Here is a 12703-nt window from a genome sequence, read left to right as displayed (position 1 = left end):
GCAATATTGTTGCTCGAGTTTGCCCCGCTTGAGTTTGCCCTGCTTGAAGTTGACGGTTGCATATATGAAGGATCATTACAAAAAGCTCCAAAACAATCAATTATAGAAAAAGACAGAAAACAGAAAAAGCAAAGAAACTAATAAATATGTTATAGGGGATAAGACAGATGCATATACAAGTCCATGAAGTGAAAGCAAAGAAATTAATAATATGTTCCCTAAACCCATAAAACAGATAAAATGAAGTTGCAAATAAAGTAACCATGTTGTGAAAAAATGAAGTAGCAAAGAAACATAGACTAACTAAAGCATGATACATATTTTACCTTCACATAATTTTCCCATACTTCTTCCGCAGCCATAACCGTAATGGTACCTGGATTCCATCCAAACCCAGTATGGTTGAGCAAATTTGAAAAAGCACGGTGCTCATCTTCAACCGTTGAAAATTTTCTTTTATTTGTTTTAGTGTGTAGGTCCTGCCAGTCTTCGTATTAATTTCCACCAGTATTGCGTTCCAAATCTTGTTATGGAAGACCCCATTCTTCATGTTCCCTCTACTAGCTTGCTCAACCATAATATTAATAAATAACTTCTCCAAGACAGTGTTCCACAAAGAATTTTCATCCGCATTCTTATGCGATGACTCCATATCAATAATAATATTTGCATATGTAAGAGTTCAGTTTAACACCACGAATTAACTAATCACTCACAAACATTAATGCCTAATGGTGTGAAGCAAAACCAACCAAACCAAAAAACCACTTATATAATCGGTATCGTAGCATATCTAATTGATCATATGCAAAGTAACCACACAAAAAACACAAAGCAGTATATGCCCAATGTCAGGTGAGATTAGCCAATAACAACATATAATAACTAAATAAACATGTCTAATTGGGCACACTCTTAAGAAGATCCCTAATGATGCTAACTCAAAATTATACTAATAGCACATAGAACATAAATAAATTAGAGTACGAAGTAATCATGAAAAAAACATTGAGCAGACTGAAACATATATGGTGGATATGCTAATTCCTAGACAAGTATGTTAACAACTGTATTTCTCTTCCTTTTGGTGATACAAACAAAGAAGATAATTACAGAGTACTTTCTATAGGTACGAGACATACAGAGCAAAGATATACGATAATGGCTAAACCCTAAAACCATAGTAAAATCCAAACCAAATCAACATAATAAAGCCAAAAAAACTATTCAAAGGAAATGAGTTATACAAAAACCCAGTAACATCTACCTCCACTAGAATTCAGCAAGACGTAACCAAAAATCGACAAAGAGAAGTAACCGAAAGATAGAAGAATCATAGATGTATAAAAAATGGAGGAACGAAAAAGAAGAGATGCAAGATTCATACTTGAATTAAGATGGCTCTGGTAAGGGGAGAGGCACTTCTTGCGTGCGGCTAGGGTTAGAGAGAGAACAAAGAGAAGCGTTGAATAAGGAGACGCACTCGTCTTTACAAAAAATTCATCCCGTCAGTTTTCAAAATCAGAGATGTAGACAAAATGGAGGAAAGAAGAAGCGACGATGCAAGATTCGTACCTGAATTGAGAGCTCTGGTAAAGGGAGAGACACTTCTCGCGTGACGGCTAGAGTTAGAGAAAGACGAGAGAGAAGGGTTGAATGAGGAGACGCACGCGTCTTTACAAAAAATTCATCCCGTCAGTTTCCAAAATAATTTCGCGTGTTTTTGTTGAAAATTGTCCAAAACTATTTTTTTTGTTTTCATTTTCTGGTTTTTGAAAACCAAATATGAGTTACAATTTTTCAAAATTATTTCTTTCAAACTACAACTAAATTAATTTTCAAAACCAAAATAATTTTTTAAAACAGAAAATTGTTTTCAAAATCCTTTCCAAACAGACTCATAATGTTTTCCCGCTTCTCTTTCCTAGGGATTTTCATTTTTACTTTTGCACCTCTCTTTTCTTCTCTCTCAATCATTCTCTCTTTATTCCTCTTTTCTCTCATCTCTCTCTCTCTCTTCTCACCCAAGCTCACCACTACCCAGGTGCGTACCTGAGTCTACGGGGGCCCTGGCGAATTCTAAAAAGGGACCCACTAAATTTTTTTTGTCGCAATTTTCATATAGTTTTTAAGAGTCTAACTCTAAAAAAATATATATTACTTAAATATAACTCGTCAAGCATTTTGAGATGCAAAATCACTAATTACATTAGTATAATCAACCTTTTCTGCCAAATCACTCTCAATAGATAACATAGCTAATCCATTTAACCTTTTTTGCGACATGGTGGACCAAAGATATTACCTGCAACAGTGCAACTCTCAAGGCCCCCTCCTCCTTCTAGTTCCAAAATCCCAAACGGAAACCAAATCAATGTATGAGAGAACTTAGCAAAATCAAAGATTTAGAAATAATTATAATTATAATTGCTCAATTGCTGTAGATAGTAGAAATGAAGCGAAGTTGGAAGTCGAGAACTGAGAAGAATAGGGAATAAGGAATAGTGAATGAGCCAATGAGGCCTTTTGATATTTTTTCCTTAAAATTTATTCTCTTTTTGTGGATTTTAACATTAACATTTTTTAATGGGCTGGTATTGGCCTTTTTAGTTGGGCCACGACTTCTCAAATTTTCTTTATTTCTTTATGAGCTTTATAAACTAATACATATGGGGTTTTAAAATGGGCTGAGAGGATAAATGGACTACTATATATAACTAACATTATTAAAAATTAGGGGCCCTAAAATTTTCAAGGGACCTGGGCTGCGGTCCAGCTTGCCTAGCCCTAGGGCCGCCCCTGCCACTACCTACATGGCAAATATGTCGTCCAATCATCCTTTGTGACGTGGCTAGTCCCAAAAGAACCATAAACAAACGCGACTAGTCTCAACAACAATCTCGATGGGAGAGAGGATTGGGGTTTGGAAAGAGGCATGTAGATCTTGTCGGTGTTGAAGATGTAGATTTTGTAGGTTTTTTCTTCACGCACTTCTTCTTCTTGTAGGTCTCCAGATCTTGGGTTTGAGTTTTCTTCAAGCTCTAGTGATTGATGAGGTGAATCTGGGCAGTATAGGACCGTTTTCTCCAAGCTCTTGACAGTGGATTTCCTCTTCATTAGAGAAAAGGAAGATAGAGAGCAATAATAGAGTGATCGAAAATTGAAAAATATTTAGGATCTTTATGTGGATCTAAGAGAGACAACATAATGGAGGAGAAAGAAGGTTAGAAATGTTCATATACTTGCAGATTCTTGCTTCTTTTGGGGAGTTGGTGAAAGAACATTGTTAGGACTCCAATAACCACTGAAGTCGAATCGATTTGTGACCTGGGTTTGTGGGCAATGAAGAGAGGCCGAGATATGAAGTTTTTCAAGTGAGAGAGTCGAGTAAGAGGTAGTAGTGAAATTTTTGGGTTTGTGATCTTGTCGGAGATGGGAGCTTTACTGGAGAAGACGATTATGATTTTTTTGATTTTTTGATGTTTTAATTATTAATTCCAAAATGACATGTATCATCATTTTATTGGTCAATGTCACATGTTATGCCACGTCAATAATCATAAAAAAAAACATGGCATAAATTTAACGGCCACTTCAGTACTGTTATAACATAATGAACACTAAATGTCCATAAGTGTACATACACTTGCCACATAGATATATAGGTGTTCAAGTAATTACATTATATCCACGTAGGTATTAGACAGAAGCATTGGTTCGTGTGCTGCCTTTTGCTCATACAGAGGAGGTTCTCTCTCCTATGTCTTATTCATGTAAGAAATGTATACTTACCTAGATCAGCGTTTTGAAAAATCTGAACTTTTTTACTTTTTTTCTCTCTCATCCACGAGAACCAAGACAACATGTATATCACATGTATAAATATGACCACAATAATGTAATTAGAAATTATGAATGTGTTATTCCGAATTGAAATAATGTAATTATCCCATGTTATTTTGTAATCCTCCAGACTGTTTATGATATATAATTAAGAAAATATGATGTGTAATTATAAATTTCTCTAGTGTAATTGCACTTGCAAACAATGTAATTACATATATATTGTCAAGTGCATCAAAACAGAAAATAAATTGGTTTCACATTTATATTTGTATGTTTTGAACTCAGTCTTTTTGATGATTCAATATATTGTTATATAATTTTGAGAAGATAATTTTTAATTATGACGTTAGAGCAATATATTGTGAACTATGTAATTAAACCACTATAATGTAATTACAAATTATCAACGTTTAATTACGCATTGGAATAATACAATTTTCACTGTTGTTTTGTAATTAAAAATTATTAATGTAATTACACATTGGAATAATGTAATTAAAACATATCTATATGTAATTATGCATTAGAATAATGTAATTATTCACTTCGAATAGAGATTTGAACGTCCAGAGAAAGAGAAAAGCACCCCAACTAGCTCTAAGACAAAAACAACACAAGCACCAAAGATAGTTATTCCCACAACATGAAAGGCCCCAAACACCAAAGCCACAACATGGAAGACCCCAAACAAACAAACCCACAACATGGAAGACTCTAAACAGCAGGCGTAGTAGCTAAAGCCGCCCTCGCAAATAAGAACAGTGGTCAACCAACCAAGAAAGAACAGTAGCGGCCCATAAGCCTAAACAAATCAAGTTATGAAGATATGACTATCTCATTTTATACAGGTCTTAATTACATTGTTTCAGTTTATAATTTCACAATATATAGCCTTCAATTTACAAACCGATTCCCAAACAAAATCAAAATTGTTAAACAAAATCAAGGTCGTTCACTCTTCTCAATGATAATCCTAAAAGAATCAATTTTTTTAGAGATTTGACACTCTCTTCCCTTACTTTAAAATGTCTCACCTTTATAAATCTTCAAGGCCACCACCAACCTCCACTATTGCTTCTCCACGGCTTCCTCATCACCATCTAACAGTAGTGTCATCATCTTCCTCGTCACCAGATCTACGGCATCGTCTGCTGAAGATGAAGAGAGAGAGAGAGAGGTTGTAGGTGGAGAGTGGTTGGAGAGAGAGAAAGGTTACAGATGGAGATTGGTTGGAGAGAGAGAATGGAAATAAGGAGAGAAGGGAGAGAAGTTAGAGAGATGTGAGAGAAGTGAGACAAATGTGAGAGAAGTGACTGAGATGTGAGATAAGTGAGGGATAAGTGAAAGAGACGTGAGAGAAGCGAGAGAAGCCCGCCCATTTTTTTTTCTTGATTTTTGTTTGGTTTGAATTTGTCATGTCAAGTCCCATGTGGCATGCCACATAAATCTATGTATACTTATGGATGTTTGTTTTATGTATGACTAGTGCTACCGTAACAGAATAAGCAGGAGGGCCTTGTTTAGCCCATTCTTCAAAGTATGAGGGCTTAACCCGAAAAAGAGTAAGAGGGCTCAATTAACCTGTTTTGTAAAGTATAAGAGCTTTTGTGATGCTTACCCCTTTCAAAAGCATGAATTCATATGATACTCTTCACACACAAAAAACTAAGAACACAAATTTTCTCATAATATCCATTTCATACCCCTATTTTATAGTATTACATAGATTGAATGTGTTTTGCAAAATTTTGATGACTGATATCCATGAGCGGAAGACATAGTTTGAAATTCACTATCACTAAAGATAAACTTTGAAATTCAATGAAGTCATACTAGAATGATAGTGATGATATTTTTCATTGTGTTACACCCTACATCTTTCAAATTTAAAATTTACCACACACGAGACTAACATGTCTAAGCACACCGGCCATAATGATAATAATGATACATATAATAGAATTAAACTTACTTGAATCATTATGAACATTATTAACTTGTCACCAACCTAGAGAACTAAATTAATGAACGTTGAAGGAAGTAATTCTTGGACTAGTGGCCAAGCCTCATATGCTAAGACTCTTGACCTAAAATAAGTCATGGGTTCAAATCCCCTTCCCCAACTTGTCTATAAAATAAAAAATAAAAAAATAAACGAATTTTGCAAGGACTTGGAAATTGAATGGCCATTCCCGAGAATGAAGTCTATTTGCTGAGTTTAAAAAACTCTTTCAAGGGCGAGAATGAAAGTGCTTATTCTCGACAGAATACTCAGTTTACTTCTACGTACAAATATTGTTCCATTCAGTATTCTCATTCCCATTCCTATCCAAATCAAAAAGACATTTTAATTTTCAATTTCGTTACTGTCCCATTTTTATACTCAATCCCCTCTTCATTCCCTTTGACAATTAAATGTACTCTAGTTTGTTCCAAAAAAAAGAACTTTGAGTGTCCATCACGGAACATTCGATAAAATACATATATATATTTTTAAGATAAAATCTCGAAGAGACAATTACATTCGTATCTTACACCACCCTAAATTCTAAATAAACCCTCACCCCTATTCCCAATGGGTTTCTCTCCAAAAGGCCTTATTTCAATGGAGATGGTTCATACTTTATATAATCAACCATCTTCCCATATTTAACCAATGTGGTATTTTTATTTGCACACAACAATTCTCTCCACGAACAAAGGACCATAATGCCTCCCCTCAAGCGATATCCGCCCATCCATCTTCCTCACTTAGGAAGGGTCTTGCTTAACTGAGGTCAACTACTCCACTCCATGTGTTGGAGGCACACGCATTACATTAAGCTTCAGAATGTCAGCAGCATCCCGCAAACATTGACACGCGAGCTAATAGGGCACCACCTTTGTGAAGTTATCCGCGGATTCATCCACATGGCTAAGTTTAGGGGCCGACTTCGATACCATTTATTAGGACTATGGATCACACACATCTCCATATTGGAATAATATTATCCGTTTTGGGCCCAAGCCCGCGTGGATTTGTTTTTGGGTTTCTCTCCAAAATGTCTTATTCCAATGGAGATAGTCCATACTTTATATACTCAACCATCTTCCCATGTTTAACCAATATGGTATTTTTGTTCGCACACAATAATTTGAGCCCACGAATTTTGAGTGTACAATAACATATTTAACCAATGTGATATTTTTGTTCGCACATAGTAATTTAAGCCCCCGAAATTTGAGTGTACAATAGCAGTAGAAATCAATTTTTTAATGGAAATTAAAAGGATATAAAGAAATAAACACCGACATAAATTAAATTCTCATTATTTTTCTTATAAACTTATGTAACCGATCATAACTTTTTGGGATAAAAACTCGAATAAGAAATCAACACCAACATTAATAAAAGCCAAGGGAAAATTTTGTGATTGTTAGACATAAAGGTCAAAGAGAAGACAATTAAGAATGAAAAAAAGAATATAAACAATATAAAAGAAATGATAATGCAATGTAATGTAATGTAATAATGAGAACCAAGAAAAACATATGCCTAGCATAAATATGAGCAGAAAGAGAGAAAGAAAATGGTTACATTATTATAGAAAAAATAAATAAAATACATGGTGCCTGTTTGGTGCAGCGGATCCGCTTCATCCCGCTCTCATCATTTCCGCTGCACGGGTTGTCGCGGAACCGCTGCCATATGAGAAGCTCCAACATGGAGCTTCTCAGGTGGATCCGCCTAAATATTATATTTTTTTGATTTTTTTAATTGTAGGACCCATGTAATGATTATATCTTTAAATTTTATAATAATTAATGTGGACCCCATAATTTAAATAATATATACACTGTTTCTGCTTAATATTATAATATTATATATTTTTCTACTTAATAAAATTATTTTGAGTTGTGATATAAATTCTTTTCTAATATACTTAATTTTTTTAATAATAAATTATATTTATTAAATTTAATTTAATGATAAAAACAATTTATTAATATTTAACAGTTATAATACTTAAAATAATGTAAGATTAATAAAAATAAAAAATATTATAAAATCATTATATTTAATATTTAATAAAAATAAATTATTTTATTAGTTTATTAACAAAACTATATTTATTATATTAAATTTAATAACAAAATTTGATATAAAAATTATACAATCGAATATTATAATATTTTAATTCAACAACTTTTCCACTAGCATCAATTTTTAGTTCGCCAAATATCTCACAACATATTCCACAGCTTTAAACTCAGCATATTTCATACAGCATTTCTGTTAACATTGAAAATCAAGATTTTCGCTATGTCAAACAGAGCTATGATTTGGCAGAGAAAATGCTAACGTCATGTCCAAAGCTCCGACAACGGCCAAACACCGTTATTGCGATCACACTTCACACGCTGTCCAAACTCTCCATTTTAATGTTTCCCACCCAAACCAAAGAGAAGAATCTCGAGGGCAGTGGCATAATTCGTAATTTCAGCCACTTCTCAGCCCATTTTCCTTTCCTTCTCCCTACAATAACCATACTCTCGCGGCACAGTTCGGAGGAGCATTGCAGACTCTAGTTCACTGTACTGTCGATATCTAATGATGCGAACAGGTAACACTGCTTTCGTTTCTCCTTTTCTGTTTCTTTTTTGCTTGTTCGGAGCTTTGTTTGGTTGCCGAGAAAATGTGAGAAAAGCACCCTTTTGGATTGCATTCGTGTTCTTTTCGTGGAATTTTTTTATTTGAAATTTGATCGGATGCGTTGTTGCGATGTTTGTAATGGCGATTCTTTTAGTACTGTTTGGCTACTGATGCTGATATGTCCGTTGTGGTGGTTTTCTTAGCGTATGTGGTTCTTATTGCTTATTAGTTAATTAATTGATTAGCCGTCTTGTGGATTTGATAATGAGAAATGAAGTGATTCTCAGCTGAGCAAGCTTGTATACAGGATTTGATTGAACGACTAATGGACTAGGATTTTAATGTAATTTGTTATGTGCATTTGAAAAGGTATATGTATATATACATATACATATGCATATGCGTGTGATTTGTCCAAAGTGCAAGCTTGTATGATGTCATTCTCAGTTACTAAAAAAAGTCTGTGTAATTTGTTGCTAGCATGTATAGATGTAGGACTCCTGAATATAAGCAAGGATATTTGGTGTATTTCCACTTGTGTTAATTGAGGAGCCGTCTAAATTATACAGAGTGGTTTGATTTACTTAAATGTCTTTCTGAAGAGTGTGATGGCTACTGGTGATCTCTTGCAGGAATAAATTGACTAAGGAAAATTTGTGCCATTGTCATTTGGTGCTCCTACTATAAACCTTGTAGCAGCAGTAATTCAACCTTGTTACATACTGCCATACTGGAAACAATTTGCACTTTTGCACATTTTGATTTTGCTTTCTGCTGGTTAGGGCATCTTAATTTCGCAAATCATACCGCTGTTATCTTTACAGCCATTCTTTCCACAAATGTCCTTCTTTACTGACTCCTTTTGTTAAAATTGAAAATTGAATCTTTATATGACTTTGTTTCTGCAGGATAAATATTATAAATCATCCAGCTGTAGCTTTTTGTGATGCTTCTATGGTGCTGTGAAATTGCTGCATTAATAATTGATTATCCTTTTCAAATGGTGTTATCTTCCAGTTGGTGCTGGGCCTCAACTTGGAATCTAAAACTGGACTATGTAATGTAGCAAACTTGTCTCTTATCTCTCGGAGCCTGTTCTAAACTTAAATTTTTTACACAAGGACCTTGTGGGAGGTATTAAGCAGGATTAATATCTCAGGGGGTTAGCCTAGTGTTTTCTGAGTTGGTGATTTTCATTAGGTTGCAGTCATGGAAGTTAGAGGAGCTAAAAGTTCAAATGACAGAAGCCGCTATCTGTTGAGCCCTGTGCGAGCTGTTAGGGGTCTGATATGCCTATTAGTGCTGCTTTCCACAGTATTCTTTATGCTAGTATATGTTGGCTTTGTAACTGCTGTCATATTGCGGCTTTTCAGCATACATTACAGCAGGAGAGCAACATCCTTTTTCTTTGGTGCTTGGCTAGGTTTGTGGCCTTCTCTATTTGAAAAGATAAACAAAACTAAAGTCATTTTTTCAGGGGAAACTGTTCCTGCAGAGGAACGTGTTTTGCTTATTGCAAACCACAGAACTGAAGTAGACTGGATGTACTTGTGGGACCTTGCATGGCGAAAAGGATGCCTGGGATACATAAAGTATGTCCTCAAGAGCAGTTTGATGAAATTACCTATATTTGGATGGGGGTTCCATATATTAGAATTCATCTCAGTGGAAAGAAAGTGGGAAATTGATGAAGCAAGGATGCACCAAACTCTTTCGACTTTCAAAGACCCCCGTGATTCAATTTGGCTTGCTCTTTTCCCAGAAGGAACTGATTTCACGTAAAAAATTTTCTGCCACTTCTTTCTGTATTCCTTCTGTTCAGTGTTCACTATACATCCTTTTAAATACATGTTATTTTTTTCCTGGTAGTTCGCTACAAGTATGCACAGGTAGGTTTCCTGCCTATGTGAATCTTATTCAGCAATGGGCCATGAAAGTAATCTTGCTTCCTGCATAACATTTTTTATGCTTTCAGTTATTAATTTCCTTGTTTCTTTTGGCTGTAGTGAGCAAAAGTGCTTGCAAAGTCAAAAGTATGCAGCTGAGAATGGATTACCTATACTGAAAAATGTTTTGCTTCCAAAAAGAAAGGGTTTCTGTGCCTGCTTGGAAGATTTGAGAGGCTCTCTGGATGCAGGTTGCCTTCTTCTTTTCTGCACTGCTTTAATGTTTTGACTTTTGAATATGCTTCTTTAAATGTCCATGGCAGTTCGTCTTTTAAATACATTTCAAAATTTGAAATATAATCGTGCAAATGATGTAGAATATACCTGCTATGCACTGCAAGTCTTATTCTGAAAAACCTTCTTTCTTTTTATGATTATTTTTGGGTGTGGGATGGAGGCCTTTAATAGAGTAAGAAACAGTGTTTTCCTTCTGGAATGACCAAATAAATTTCTCCTTCATTGGGACCATGTCAACAATAGAACTTTCAGTGCACTCAAACAACTATGACTATAACAGATGCTCCTTGAAGAGCAACAACTAGAACTCATAGATTGGGGCCATGTCATCTAGGACTCATACAACTAGTACTCATACAATGCAGCTTATTCCGAGGAAGACAACAAGATCTCACACCACTTATAAATTGATAAATTTCCCCATTTATGCTATTCAAATTGTATTTGGGCTTTACCAATTGTCTGTACTTCATTACCGTCAAGGGCCCTTGCTCTTGTATGGTTAATGGTTGAAACCTTTATTTGACCCCTTTTATTGTTGTTTCTTACTAGTCTGTGAAAAGAGACTTATTAAATTTTCATTCTTGGTTTCTTAAATACTTCGTTTTCGTTGTTAAAACCTCTAATAATACTTGTTTGACTTCAAAATTCGTTGCCCAGTTGATATTAGTTGCTAGCTTGCTGCCAGTGGAAGTTTAAAAATCATACATTTTAAGGGCAAAGTAAATCTTGGGAGGAGTCGTAATCCCATTCAGATGAAATGAAGGCTGCATTTCCTGTCTATGGTTGTCAAAAGCTGGAAGGTTATGCTATTTGCCTACATAGGAGACAGGCAGCAGACTTACCAAAATCCTTCCATCGGGCACATACTTGAATTTTTCATATGGAAGAGACTGAAGCTACTGTGGTATCCAATAGGATGAAAATTTAACCGAGGCTTACTTGTCCATTAATCATTTTATCTAAGTGGCATATTGATTAATTAGATTTTTTACTACCAGTTACTAACACTATGAAATCAGATTGTTCAAATCAACTTACAAAACTATTTTTTCAAAACTTTGACACTATTCTGGTAATTCCCTCACTTACTCTTCATCTTCCTGACGCTTTATTTTGTACTCGCTGCAGTTTATGATGTGACCATTGGGTACAAGCATCGGTGCCCAACTTTTCTGGACAATGTCTTTGGGGTGGAGCCTTCTGAAGTCCATATTCACGTTCAGCGTATAACACTTGATAATATCCCATTATCTGAAGAGAAAGCCGCTGCTTGGTTGATAGAAAGATTCCAGCTAAAGGATCAGTTACTATCTGATTTTTCTTCTCAAGGTCAGTTTCCTCACCAAGGAACAGAAAGGGATCTCTCTACAGTAAAGTGCCTTGTTAATTTTGCTGCAGTAACTATCTTGATTGGCACATGCATGTTTTTAACTTTTTTCTCATCCATTTGGTTTAAGATTTTCGTGTCTTTGTCGTGTTCATACCTGGCATCTGCAACCTATTTTAATTTTCATCCAGTGCCACTTCTACACTTGGAGAAAGCTGTGAAAGGTTAGAACTTGGAAGTTCACGTTTGAGTTTTTAAATTTTAAGGCAAGTGTTTAAAAACTTTAAATAAACAGCAACTTATGAATAAGATGTTCACTATTGATGCATGTAAACAGCTGAAAAGTCTTATGTTCTTTGGCGTCATCCAGTTATTTGTGGTATGATTTCTAAAGATTGTCTTTTTTTCATGATATATTGAGTTGTCATTATCATCAGTTACTACATTAAAGCTCTATGCTCCAGGGGTAAAAAAAATTTGTATGCAAAATTTGGTTGTTAGAGGACCGTTGAAGGGGTAAATTGATAGAGAAACAGCTACATTCAGTAATCCTAGAGAGATGAATAGGACAACAGAAGAAAATAGAAAGTAAGAAATTCATGCAAAGAACTCAAAAGAGTCCCTGCCACATAATGGCTTGGTTTGATGGTATGTCCTTCAGGCCTTGTCCCTTCAGCCACTAAAAATCTGGATAAGTTTTGAAATGGATCC

The 12703-nt window shown here is 35.0% G+C and overlaps 1 protein-coding gene across 3 annotated transcripts; it reads left to right on the top strand.

Moving 5' to 3' along the window:
• The first annotated feature begins 8253 nt into the window (after positions 1-8253).
• Positions 8254-12355, top strand: LOC119991796 (probable 1-acyl-sn-glycerol-3-phosphate acyltransferase 5). Of its 3 annotated transcripts, none has more exons than XM_038838269.1 (6): positions 8254-8450; positions 9388-9536; positions 9680-10257; positions 10486-10616; positions 11794-11994; positions 12184-12355. In XM_038838269.1, the coding sequence occupies exons 2-6, from the start codon at positions 9426-9428 to the stop codon at positions 12219-12221; spliced, it is 1059 nt and encodes a 352-aa protein (XP_038694197.1). In that variant the 5' UTR covers positions 8254-8450; positions 9388-9425; the 3' UTR covers positions 12222-12355. The 3 variants fall into 3 exon arrangements, with proteins under 3 accessions (XP_038694197.1, XP_038694195.1, XP_038694194.1); XM_038838267.1 differs by adding an exon at positions 9112-9256 and having other exon boundaries at positions 8256-8450; positions 11794-12355; XM_038838266.1 differs by having other exon boundaries at positions 8256-8450; positions 11794-12355.
• The last annotated feature ends 348 nt before the right edge of the window (positions 12356-12703 follow it).

Source organism: Tripterygium wilfordii, chromosome 22 (assembly GCF_013401445.1).
Source record: "Tripterygium wilfordii isolate XIE 37 chromosome 22, ASM1340144v1, whole genome shotgun sequence".
NCBI classification, from domain to species: domain Eukaryota; kingdom Viridiplantae; phylum Streptophyta; class Magnoliopsida; order Celastrales; family Celastraceae; genus Tripterygium; species Tripterygium wilfordii.
The sequence above is the reverse complement of the archived record's forward strand: the minus strand, read 5'-3'. Positions and strand labels throughout refer to the sequence as shown.